Source organism: Mustelus asterias, chromosome 5, assembly GCF_964213995.1.
Source record: "Mustelus asterias chromosome 5, sMusAst1.hap1.1, whole genome shotgun sequence".
Taxonomy (NCBI): Eukaryota; Metazoa; Chordata; class Chondrichthyes; order Carcharhiniformes; family Triakidae; genus Mustelus; species Mustelus asterias.
The window spans coordinates 101707654-101721581 of NC_135805.1; the positions used below are offsets into that span (position 1 = coordinate 101707654).

A 13928-nucleotide genomic window follows, 5' to 3' on the forward strand; every position below is an offset into this window, starting at 1 on the left:
ATAATTGCTATTGGATTGTAAAGGTTGTAGTATTTTGTGTGTTCTTGGAGCTGCAACTAATGTCAGTGGATATAGTCATTTAGCCACATTAGAACTGTGAGGTTTACTTCAACCACCTCAAATTATCAGCATTTGCAGCTCCAAGCAGTGCTTAGATGATCAGGAGCCGCTGGTTTATTGCATAGAATTGTGGGATTTTATTTGTAGTTTTATGATCAAATTCTACAATTCTGTCCATTGTCTGTGCAGATTGTAAATTACTAGCCTTATCTTGGCACCAACGATAGTCAGTTTGGTAATATAAATATCATCAGTAGGGCAACAAAGATATTAAAATTTGGCACAAGATTTTATCTTTGGGTACAATATTAACTGCGAATAGACTCTCTGTTTTGTCACAATTTAATTTATACAATCTAACTTTATGCATTCAAAAGAACTTTGCTGAGAAAAACCCACATGGGTCTTTTACTGTGAACTTAGTAATCAATATTTCACCTATTTGACTTGCCTTATGAAGCAACGTATTTTTGGCAAATCTTGAAAATGAAACGCATACAAGTGAATTTGGGTAGACATTTGTAAACTAATAACTGCTGTCTTTCACATAATCATATTCTCTCGCTCCTGCCCTCTGCATACACATTGTAGTTGTGAGTTGATGGTTATCTCTGAATTTGTTTTGACTGTATTGCAATTTTTTTTGACAGATATGTGGACGAGCATGGTGAGTTGGTGGTGTTGCCATGGAATGAACAAAGACATCAGGATTTAGACTGGTGTGAAGAACCAAGTTTAAGGTATAATGGTGCATTTTACTGTTTAATTCCACAAAACTCCCAGCCTTGCTCGGTAAAGTTATAAGCACCTTCTTCTTTAAACGTGTTAAATGAATGGGGGTTGCAGAGGGTTTCTTTGGGGAGGAGTGTGCAATTACAGTGATGGAAAGAAGTAGAAGCCTGGTCAGCATGGACGTGTTGGGCTGATGGGCTTGTTTCCGGGCTGTATATCTCTATGGCTCTATCTCTGACTCTAAAATGATCTGATAACCATGAAGGCTCTGCCTGACAGTAAGGCCGGTGGACAGGCATGTCGATTAACAGTCAGGAGAGTATCAGTAAATTGCCAGTTGTAGCGGTCAGAAGGTCCTGTGGCTGGAATGGCTCTTAACAGGTTTTGGGAGAAAAGAGGCACATCGTCATGAGAAACATGTCAGAGAGAAGAGATTTGCAAGCAAAGTTGCAGTTGGTTTGTTTGGCAATTAAAGGAGTGGGCGGGGTGGGGGAACAGTACCATTTTTTTTGTTCCCAATGTTCAAAGAATTTGAATTCACTTAAACTTAGCAAAATATCTGCAATTCTCTGTAAAATGCATTGCTGCATAGTCACCTATGACAAATGTTCAGCATTGCCATTTGCAGAGACACAGAAAGCACATTGTCAGTTGATTGATGATCACATGATATTAGGTAAGGTAACAGTGTGCTTATAGAGTTATATACAAGCAAGTTACTAGTAAAATATTGAGGGCACTCATGATTTTAATATTTGATAGGCAGACATGTAACACACTATAAAAGAGCCAACACTTTTGCATTTGAAAATTAAAACTTAAAATATAATCTATAGGCAGGATTTTTCAGAAAGTGGTCACATGAGGAGGTGAAATTCCAGGTAGTGGGGAGAGAGGGGTCCTGATGAAGAGGCCATGGAGGGAGAAATCAACTGTTGGGGAAAGGGAGGGGGCAGATCATGTATGTAAGGTGCCTCCACTATCTGCTCAAGTGTCCCAGCAGGGGCAAGGATAGGCCGGCTGGCCTCTGCCTCGCCCATCCCGCTGTATAATTGGGGCACTGGGAGGGCCATCTGGGGAATTTTAGGCCCCTCTCCACCTGTACCTGCAAACTTCCAGTGGGTATCCTAAACTCTGCTCCATGTTTTTTATTTCATGGTTGATATTACATATCATTACAGTGCAGAAGGAGACCATTCGGCCCATCGAATCTGCACCAACCACAATCCCAGCCAGGCCCTATTCTCGTAACCCTACATACTTACCCTGCTAATCTCACTGGCACTAGGGTCAATTTGGCATGGCCAATCAACCCAATCCGCACATCTTTGCACTGTGGGGGGAAACACACGCAGACATAGAGAGAATGTGCAAACTCCACACAGACAGTGACCCGAGGCCGAAATTGAACTTGGGTCCCTGGCGCTGTGAGGCAGCAGTGCTGCCACTGTGCCTCCATGCCCCCCCACAATAACCAATCTCTTCTAGCATTGTCATTTTAAATCAAAATTTCTATTTTATAACTTTTATATAGTAACATTTTAAGAATACATATTGTTGAGTCCAATCATCGACACAAAACTGGGTGGAAATTCTGAGTTGTGAGGTGGCTTCAAGATGATTTAATCAAATTGAGCGAGTGGGCAAACAGATGGCAGATGCAGAGTAAGTGACTATATAGGGAGAGTATTTAAATAGGGATATATTGGGAAGTGTGGATATACAAAGCGATTTGGGTCTCCTTGTACATTAATCAATGGAAGCGGAGAGGCAGGTGCATCAAGCAATTAGAAAGGCAAATGGTATGTTGACCTTCATTGCAAGAGAGTTTTATTTTAGAAGTACAGTTGTCTTACTACAGTCATACAGCACCTTGGTGAGACTGCACCTGCATTGCATGCAGTTTTGGTCTCCCTACCTAAGAAAGGATATACTTGTCATAGAGGGAGTGCAGCAGAGGTTCACTAGGCTGATACTGGGGTTAGCTGGACTGTCCGATGAGGAGAGATTAATTTGATTTATTAAGCATACCATTCATAGAGAAGGAAACGAGAGAGAGTGCAGAATGTAGTGTTTCAGTTATAGCTATGGTGTAGAGAAAGATCAACTTAATGCAGGGTAGGTCCATTCAAAAGTCTGACAGCAGCAGAAACGAAGCTGTTCTCGAGTTGGTTGGCACGTGATCTCAGACGTCTGTATCTTTTTCCCGAAGGAAGAAGGTGGAAGAGAGAATGTCCGGGGTGCATGAGGTCCCTAATTATGCTGGCTGCTTTGCCAAGGCACCAGGAAGTGTAGACAGAGTCAATGGAAGGGAGGCTGATTTGCGTGATGGATTGGGCTTCATTCATGGCCTTTTGTAGTTTCTTGCGGTCTTGGGCAGAGCAGGAGCCATACCAAGCTGTGATACAATCAGAAAGAATACTTTCTATGGTGCATCTGTAAAGGTTTGTGAGAGTCGTAGCTGACATGCCAAATTTCCTTAGTCTTCTGAGAAAGTAGAGGCGTTGGTGGGCTTTCTTAACTGTACCGTTAGCTTGGGGGGGACCAGAACAGGTTGTTGGTGATCTGGACACCTAAAACTTGAAGCTCTCGACCCATTCTACTTCGTCCCCGTTGATGTAGACAGGGGCATGTTCTCCTCTACGCTTCCTGAAGCTGATAATAATCTCCTCCATTATCTTGACATCGAGAAAGAGATTATTGTTGCCGCACCAGTTCACCAGATTCTCTATCTCATTCCTGTAGTCTGTCTTGTCATTGTTTGAGATCCAACCCACTATGGTGGTGTCGTCAGCAAACTTGAAAATCGAATTGGAGGGGAATTTGGCCACACAGTCACAGGTGTATAAGGAGTATAGTAGGGGGCTGAGGACACAGCCTTGTGGGGCACCGGAGTTGAGGATGATCGTGGAGGAGGTGGTGTTGCCTATCGTTACTGATTGTGGTCTGTGGTTAGGAAGTTCAGGATCCAGTCGCAAAGGGAGGTGCTGAGGGCCCAGAGTTTGGAGATGAGTTTCGTAGCAATAATGGTGTTGAAGGCTGAACTATAGTCAATAAATAGGAGTCTTTGTTATCGAGGTGTTCCAGGATTGAGTGCATTGGTTTGTCTGGGCCTGTATTTGCTGGAATTTAGAAGAATGAGAGAAGATCTGGTTGCAATGTATAAAATTCTGACAGGGCTGGACAGACTAGATGCAGGGGGGATGTTTTCCCTGGATGGGAAATCAAGAACCATGGGACATAGTCTAAGGATACAGGTAGACCATTTAGGAATGAGATGAGGAAACATTCAAAGAGCAGTGAACCTGTGGACTTCTCTACCACAGAAAGCTGATGACTTTGTTTTCTTTTGAAAGATTTTGATTTATTTCTATACAATTAAATTATTTGAACTTAAATTCTCACCCTTGTGTTCAAATTTCCTCAAAGCCTTGTTCCTCCCCATCTCCTCGAATCCTACAGCATTCGAAGATGCCTGGATTCCCAATTTAGTCCATTATGCATTGATGTTTTCCACTGTCCCCGCTCCCTTCCCTCATTGGTGGCCATTCCTTTGGCTGCATAGACCCAAAGTTGCCACTCCAATTTTGTGCCTCTCTCCCCCTTCAAGACACTCCTTGAAACCTACCTTTTTGACCAAGCCCTTGGTCATTGTCCAATGATGTTTCTGCATGTGATTCTGCCATCTGTAAGGAAAGAAACAAGAGAAGAATAAAACACACCTGCGAAGGAAATCAAAACAAAATGGGGTTGCTGTTGAAAATCATTGAACTCAACATTGAGTCCATAAGGCTGTAAAAGACTAAAGCAGCCCAACAGCCAAAAGATCAGATAAAAACTCACCACGGCTTCTTTGACAGCACTTTCCAAGCCTGTAATGTATACCTCCTAAAGGGACAAGGGCAGCAAATGCACTGGAATGCCATCATCTACGAGTTCTCCTCTAAGTCACGCACCATCCTGACAAAGAAGTGTATCACCATCCCTTCATTGTTACCAGATCAAAAGCCTGGAACTCTTCCAGTGACAGCATTGTGGGTGTATCTACAGCACATGAATTGCAATGGTTGAAGAAAGCAGCCCACCACTCCTTCTGGAGGGCAAATCGGGGATGGACCACAAATGCTAGCATTGCCAATGACGCCCACAATTCGACTTTTACCCAATTCTGATGAAAAGTCACAGGCCTAACTTTTCTGATTATTTTCAACAATTCTGTTTTTCAGATTTCCAGTTTCTTTAGTATTTTACTTTTGTAATCCTATTTTTCCTTTCATTTTCAGTTGTACAACTTCCCAACCTAATTTAAAACTTTCCCCACTTTTTTTGTTTAAAATTGTGCACTTTATTCTTGGCTGCCGTGCCCAATTGGTAGCAGATTTGGGGACTCTGTCTTTCTGAAGCCTTGTATTTTCAATCAATTGAAGGTTCAAATAATTACTGTGCTTTTTTGATGCATATGATTGAAACAGATTTTGATTCCCAGTTTACCCAGTATTAAACCTTAGAGCCTGGAAATGCTCAAATTATTAAATTTGATTGCACTCAATTAAAAATCCTGATTCATTAAGTTGCTGAAAAAGTAAATCCTATTACTGGGAAAGTACTATTGATGAGCTTTCTAAGCTGAAAAAGAGCCTTAGGCCAAAAGTAAAACATAAATCTGCTTTAAAATAAACAGATCCAGATTTCTCTCATCAAATTCTGCCAGACACCCTGAGTATTTCCAGCATTTTCTATATTTATTTCAGATTTCCAGCCCTTTCAGCACTTTACTCCTAGTCCAAAATAAAGTTTGCTTCACTGTTTATTTAATAAACATTTTACAAGGGCTGTTGCTTGACAGTTCATGCTAACATGAGCTTTGATACGGTACATATTGATAAAATGCATTAAGATCTGATGAGCTGCCTTTGTTCATAAATGAATAACTTGTCACTCTGAGTGCACCTCTGTGTGTATGATTTCTGTTTCATCTGAAGAAAACGTGATGTTTGTTTCATTCCTGAAGAAAGCTCATAGACTGCAGTCTGCAAGATGATGCCGAATTTCTATATGAAGGACAGCCTGAACTGTTGAGGTACAGAACAACTGAGCCCTCTATCAAGTGTCTCACTCAGTGGTATCAGAAGCGTGCAGAGGAGATTGAGAGCTACTCTCGGCAGGTGAGATCAAGAAAGAAAGACATGTTCTACACACTTCTGTATTGAAATAAAATTTTATACTTTGCTGGAAGTGAGAATTCAACTGCACAAGAATGATATTTGCTAAATATTTTTAATTGGAAAGGTTTTCTCAAAACGCATTGAGAGTAATAAGCTGCACAAAGACTTCAGGAGAAGAATTATGATGAATAGATGAAGTAAAACTCTTTGAGTATTACATAATAGAAATCAAAGAATAAATTGTGTTGGTGCAGGAATTTTCTGTGGGAAGTTGTACTGCATGTTTTATTGCAACAAGTGGGTTGCAGCTTCCAAGTGATGCAATGCTTAATCATAACTGCAGTGGAAGATTTAGAAACATAGAAACCCTACAGTGCAGAAGGAGACCATTCGGCCCATCGAGTCTGCACCGACCACAATCCCACCCAGGCCCTACCCCCACACATTTTACCCGCTAATCCCTCTAACCTACGCATCCCAGGACTCTAAGGGATCATTTTTAACCTGGCCAATCAACCTAACCCGCACATCTTTGGACTGTGGGAGGAAACCAGAGCACCCGGAGGAAACCCACGCAGACACGAGGAGAATGTGCAAACTCCACACAGACAGTGACCCGAGCCGGGAATCGAACCCGGGACCCTGGAGCTGTGAAGCAGCAGTGCTAACCACTGTGCTACCGTGCCGCCCCAAAGCTACCGTGGCTTTTGAAGTTTCCCTTTCTGCCTGGAGTGCGATATTGACATTAATTTGGTGAAGCCGGAAGGCAAGTTTGCTCTTGATTAAAATTGACATTTCACTGACATCCAGATGCTCTTGAGCAGAGGTCTGCCTGTGTGCACTTCAGTAACAGTGACTACTGGTGTTCCACAGGGGTCAGTATTGGGACCACAACTTTTCATTATATAATTAATGACCTGGAAGATGGAACTGAGGGCATGGTTGCTAAATTTGCAGATTATACAAAGGTATGTAGAGGGACAGGTAGTGTTGAGGAAGTGGGGAGGCTGCAGAATGACTTGGACAGGCTAAGAGAGTGGGCAAAGAAGTGGCAGATGGAATACAATGTGGGAAAGTGTGAGGTTATGCACTTTGGTAGGAAGAATAGAGGCATAGACTATTTTCTAAATGGGGAAAGGCTTCGGAAATCTGAAGCACAAAGCGACTTGGGAGTCCTGGTTCAGGACGCTCTTAAGGTTAACATGCAGGTTCAGTTGGAAGTTAGGAAGGCAAATTCAATGTTAGCATTCATTTCTAGAGGGCTAGAATACAAGAGCAGAGATGTACTGCTGAGGCTATAACGCTCTGGTCAGACCCCATTTGGAACATTGTGAGCAGTTTTGGATCCCATACCTAAGGAAGGACGTGTTGGCCTTGGAGGGGGTCCAGAGGAAGTTCACAAGAATGATCCCAGGAATGAAGGGAATATGAGAAATGGTGGAGGACTCTGGGTCTATACTCGATGGAGTTTAGAAGGATGAGGTGGGGGGGAATCTAATTGAAACTTACAGAATACTGAAAGGCCTAGATAGAATGGATGTAGCGAGGATGTTTCCACCAGTGGCAGAGACTAGAACTCGAGGGCATAATGTCAGAGTGAAGGGACGCTCCTTAAAAACTGAGATGAGGATTAATTTCTTCAGCCAGAGGGTGGTGAATCTGTGGAACTCATCGCCATAGAGGGTTGTGGAGGCCAGGTCATTGAGTGTCTTTAAGACAGAGATAGATAGATTCTTGATCAACAAGGGGATCAAGCGTTATGGGGAGGAGGCAGGAAAATGGGGATAAGAATCACATCAGCCATGATTAAATGGCAGAGCAGCCTTGATGGGCCAAATGACCTAATTCTGCTCCTATATCTTATGGTCTTATGAAGGCCCTGCCTTTCTAAAAGTAGATACTGCTCTCTAATGGTGGTCACTGTATAAATGGAGCAGAATTAATGGGTCTACTTTTTTTTTTTGCCACAGCTGCTGATTTCCTCCTCTGCAGCTTGTATTTTCACCCAAACCTGTACTCCTCTTAGTGACCACATAGTGGCACCAGATCTTAACTTGTGCGAGCTATCAATTTTTAAATAACTAGATCAACAATGAATCTTTGCCTCAAAGCAATTAGTTACCAGCGGTACAGCAATTTTGCATACATTTTCTTAAGGAAAAAGGGAGAACCAACTAATTGTGACTGTTACTAAATGGGACTGCAACTATTTTGACAATACGCCATTTGTTATATGATAGAGCAAGTGCTTGAGTGGATCAATTTTGTAAAAAGCAGAATGAAAAATTCAGTGAAAGGTTCCGTAGTTTATTTTTGTGATGTAACTTTAATAATAGGGTTCCTAACTAATGATAAATTCTGATTATTTCTTGCCATACCATGCCCCTTTGTTGGATTGAAGAATAATTATTTTGACAATAGAATTGAAATGTATTGTTGCCTTGTATTTTACGTAGCATATAAAGTATTCAACCTTTTTATATTTTTGACATTTTGCACAAAACCACTATGGCTAAGATTCATTGAATCTTAACATAAGAAATAGGAACAAGAGTAGACCAGGGCCTTTTGTGCCTGCTCCACAATTCTATATGATCATAGCTGATTCTCTACCTCAACTCCATTGTCTCACCTGTCCCCATATCCTTTGATTCCCCAGATGATCAAAAACTTGTCTATCTCAGTCTGAAGTGTATTCAGTTAAGAAACATCCACAATGTTCTGGGGTAGAAAGTTCCAAAAGATTCACGACCCTTTGAGTGCAAGAATTTCTCCTTATCTTAGTCCTAAATATTCAGCCACTTATCTCTGCCTTGCTTTAATTTCCTCAGCCAGGGGAAACAATCTCTTTGTGGCCACCTGTTTCAGAATTTTTTGTGTTTTGTTGAGATCATATCTCGCCCTTCTAAAATCTAAAGAGCGTAGGCCCAACTTACTTAGTTTCTCTTCCCAGGAACCAATTTAGTCAACTTTTGCTGTACCACCTCCAAAGACAAGGATATACTTTCTTAATATGGGGACCAAAACAGTACACAGTATTCCAGATGTGGCCTCAGCAAAGCCCTCTACAATTGTAACTTAAAGTCACGGGAGGAGAACATTTGGCCCATCTGTCCATGCTGGCGCTCTCTTGACCAATCTATTTGTGCCCATTCACCCTTCCTATCACTGTAGATCTGTAAATTTATTTCTCTCAAATGCCCTTTAGAAATAATTCATTATTTCTGCTTTCACCACCCTGTAGGCAGCAAGTTCGAGGACATCAAAGTGTTTATATTTGTAGATCACAATTATTTTTTAAACCCGTGACAGAATTATATTGATTTATTTTATTCAACTTCCCTCTAAATATCTGCGATTGAAGCTCAGTCCAAACAAACAGCAATAGAATATTCTATTAGAAAAAAAAATAAATGTTGTGCAATGACTTATCCAATTACGTGAAATATATCATTCCACCCCCAATATATTTAGCATCGCATCTTCAGGAAATTCATTGCTATGCAAGAGAAATGCTGCTACATTTCAAATTTAGTTCTGCGTGTAGACATGAAAGAAATGTCAGCTGTGCTGTATGCACTGAAAAGAGTGGCTGTTTCTTTTTAATTAAACTACAATGCTTCAAGATGAGCACGCAAGGGTAATGAAACGGAAAGCTGCTGGTGATTATTTTACCCCTTTTGTGACATATGCGTGTATTCCAGTTCTTTGCAATAAAAAATGTTGCGCATGTAATACATTGATAATTCTAAACCCTTTCAGTTTGGAAAGATTATTGTTAAGCTCTAGAAACATGCAGCTCTTGTCTCATAATACCTTTTTAATTTTATGCAATTCTAAATTGCTGAGATTCATCAAAAGAAATGTCGAACTAAATAATTTTCCTGAGTTGATGGTATTCCTAGAACTAAGGCGCCTTATCTAGTTTCGATTTCACTGCCAGAGGCCTCATAGTTTTGACACAGCTTTCAGCCTTGCTGTGCTTTTACTTTTCAATCAATTTGGCATGATCGTTCGTTTTTGCTTTTATATTGAAGAAAATATGACCTCCTATTCGTTGTTTACCTTGAGAGGAAATTTTGCTTCATACATTCTGTTATCTTGATTGATTCCATCTTTTTAAATTTGTTTTCCTGTGAAGTTCTGTTTGCAATATTAACTTTGGCTTCATTTGGTGTCTTAACTGACCTGAGTCTGTTTATCATCTTTTTATTATTCATTTCCTATTAGTCATTCCAGCAGGACAGAAATGGGGCAAAACAGCTCTGTAAACTGACTGTATTTTTTTCTAATATTGGGGCTGGAGGGGTAAAGTGAATTTATTTTGCCCTAATTTTATCTGTCTTTGCCCATCATTTATGGTGAAGCCAAGAGGAAAGGAAAGATTCGGATGAAGTGGTGGTTGAAATCTCCCCAAGCTTGCTTTCCTAGCATCAGAATTTTTTATTTTGTTATAATGTAATCAAAGTAGTGTCACGGTTGGGTGAGGAGGAATGGAATGGCACCCCTCTTTGTTTCACAGCAACAGCATTTTTCAAAAGGATTTGCTTGCCAATTCAGTTTAACTGTTTACCTGCAGCGGCTAGTCTGAAAGAAGTAGTATTTATAGAGTAATATTTATTGCATTTAACAACCGGTCTAAATAAAAATAATAATGCTCTGGCTCTCAAACACTCATACGTTCAAGGGTTCACATGCATGCACACAAGTAAGTTACAGGTTAGATAGTTTAAAAGTCAGTGGTATATGGATCATGTAGGTTGATGACTTGGATGGTTTAAGATTGGGCTCGATGGACTTTCTGGGTGCTTCATTGAAATGATTTACAGATGTTAATAGGCTATTCATATTTTTGGGAGCTGGGGCGGCTGCATGGATTCTTAAAGAACTTCCTGTACATGTGGATCAAACAACAGGTTGGGGAGTCTGGAAGGAGAGAAAGAGATAGTATTCACTCAGGGTCCTGCTTCTTCTGATCTCTGACTTGGACATAAATATTTCATAAACACAAGTAGGATTAGTTGACTCATCACACGACCCCCTCTCACCAGTTACGCAAATGTGGTCTTGGCAAGTTGATTCCAGGTCCATGGCTTAGACACAATTAGATTATGGTTGGAAGAGATCCCTTTTCAGCCAACATTCATTGTTCAAAGTGATTATGTCTAATGGCTTGTTCCATATCCAGTTAGATGCACAAGTGATTGTCTGGATGTTTTGTGAATGTTTCAGGAGATGAGCCATTCGTATTCATATCAGCTGATTATCTGTAATGCATTCTTCTAGACCTTCTGGCTCCATTACAGTGTCTTTGGTTAACTTGCAGGGTTCAGCTGTGTTAAAATTTGGCCATCTTAGAAGCTACTTCAGTGATTCAGTCATTGAAGTTATGTTGTTCTGTCTTTTTAAAATTCAACCAGTGATTTCAGCCCAATAAATACATGAAGTAATTTACTATGTAAGGCGTAGCTTTATAACACTAGGAAAACTTGATTTAGATGATGCAATATGCCACAAAATGTGAACATTATGCAGCAGAAATACCATTTTTTCAAACGGGTATGAACTAAGATTTTGAATAAAGACACAACAATACAGTTCCCTTGCTGATATAGAACAGATATGCTGATAATGCAATAAAGTTTTCTGAAGAAATTAGATGATATAATTGTAGTTCACACTATGTTGACTTGAGAGCATTAATTACTCAAAGTTTATGCAGCAGAATTGATTTTGTTGTTAAAACCACTAAATTAATATGTTATTCCAGTAGTTGGGATATGCACCACTTACTCGTACATTTTGTGAACAATATTAACATTCGGAGTTTTAATAGAGACAGTGTATAGTCTCTTAGAAAAGGGATTTATAGTGTGTATGCCATGTATCTCTTAATATTTCCAGGTTACTACAGAAAGGGTAACATCCACTTGCAAGATAATTATCTACTTACCCATTCAAAGTAATGAATTTCACTTATTCACAACTATAACCTATGTTTCAAAACTTCAGTTTTAGGGAAATGAGGATAACAATGCTGTTCTAACTTATCCACATTGTTTTACAGATTTGGTATTGGGTTAATGTGGCGCATCTCCAATTTTGCTACATTTCTTTTTCCATTTTATTAGTAACATGTCCTTTTACAAAAGCCTGAAAAGGCAGCTGAACCAAATCAAACTAAGCTCTATTATCCATTGATTTTTCCTTCATAGAACCCCTGTAGTGCAGAAGGAGGCCATTCAGCCCATTGAGTCTGCACTGACCACCATCCCACCCAGGCCCTATCCCCATAACCCCATGCATTTATCCTAGCTAGTCCCCTGACACTAAGGGGCAATTTAGCATGGCCAATCCACTAAGCCTGCACATCTTTGGAGTGTGGGAAGAAACCGGAGCAACCAGAGGAAACCCACGCAGACACGGGGAGAATGTGCAAACTCCACACAGATAGTGACTCAAGCCGGGAATCGAACCCGGGTCCCTGGCGCTTGTTTTCTTGAAGTGTTCTGGATGATATGGGATTAAGTAGTCCACAGCATATAGTGCCTCATTACTTATAGACTGATTGTAAAATGATAGTCTCATTGAGTTTGAGAAATGAGAGAATTAGCATGTGGGGTTTTGAACGTTGTTATAGAATTGGTGTTAAGATGGAGTGGGATAAAACTTTGAGTCCAGCAGATAAAATGTACACAATTTGAAGGAATAGAGAACTGAAAATCAAATAATTTTCATGAATCATCTATGCCAAAAACTTTTGATCAATTTTAATATTGCTTTGTAACCTGTCTTTAGGTGGATTGTGCCCTATCTCTAATACGTCTTGGCAAGGAGAGGAACATCCCTGGATTAGAGATTCTCTGTGATGATCTGATCACTCTAGAAACACTCGTATACGAAGCAGGGGCTGATCCAACTCTTTCGCTGAAGGAACTGCAACAGATGAAAGACATTGACAAACTGAGGCAATTACTGATCAATGTAGGATGTGCAAACGTGATTTCAATAAGTTTTTATTTTCTGATTACTAACATTGTACTCCTATTTGGTAGTTATTTTGTGTCACTAGCATGATTTCCAATATTAACTTGCAAAAGCAATTCATATGAAAAGTTTTCACTGATTTAAAAAAACCCTCAGATTCCCATGTTGTTCTCTATGAAGAAAGCAAGGATGGCAAATTTGTCCCCCAAGCCTCTGCCAACTCAGCTTTGGCCTTTGTGACAAAGGGTGAAGTTTAATAGTTATGCTCCCCCCTGTGAAGACTCAGTCCAGGGAAATGTCAACGTCTTGCAGTGCCTTCATGTAGTTATGAGCTAACCAGTGTCCATTCCATGCTGTATAGCGCGCAAGAAACAATACTTTTCACTGTATCCCAATACTGTGACAATAGTAAATCAAATCAAAAGCACAGTAGATTGCTGATGTTATATTTTCACACATTATTTTAATAATTTGTCATTTTAAATTCATTTAAAAGTAATGACATTGTGCTAAACTTGGTGAACTTCTTAAAGATGTTTAACTCTTCCCTTTCACCAAAAGAGCCTGAACATAATGCTGTTGCTTAATTTAATGAACTTTTTCTTTTGTATTCCTGTAGTCCTCTGAGGAAATGTATATAAAGAATGTGTACCAGTGGGTGGTTCCATTTCTGCACCGGTGCGAGAGTAAAACTACAGGACTTGCAGATGAATTGCTGAGGGAGTACTTAGTGACAGAGGCAAAAGAGGATTTGAAATACCCTTTGAAGATATTTCAGCAATCTAAACCTGACGTATGTTTGTTGCTACTATTTGTTTGACTTGTTTCTTTAATAAATATGGAGTACATTTGCTATTTTTAATTCTTCCATGCTGTGACCCATTGTCATGGTGGCATATACTGTCATTTCATTTCTGGTGGGATTCTACTTTACAATTAGTATGTCATCTGAATTGAAATGTGCACAATCATGCACTCAATTTC

At 40.1% G+C, this 13928-nt stretch overlaps 1 protein-coding gene across 3 annotated transcripts in view; it reads left to right on the plus strand.

Annotated features, from left to right (window-relative positions):
- Window positions 1-13928, plus strand: part of nbas (NBAS subunit of NRZ tethering complex) — a 259241-nt gene that overhangs the window by 71383 nt on the left and 173930 nt on the right. For all 3 annotated transcript variants that reach the window (XR_013497784.1, XM_078213107.1, XM_078213108.1), the window contains 4 exons: window positions 711-800; window positions 5804-5957; window positions 12756-12941; window positions 13564-13737. Coding sequence is in view for 2 of the 3 variants with exons in the window: in XM_078213107.1 (XP_078069233.1) it covers window positions 711-800; window positions 5804-5957; window positions 12756-12941; window positions 13564-13737 (604 nt within the window). In the remaining variant the exon portion in view is untranslated. The remainder of the gene's footprint in view (window positions 1-710; window positions 801-5803; window positions 5958-12755; window positions 12942-13563; window positions 13738-13928) is intronic.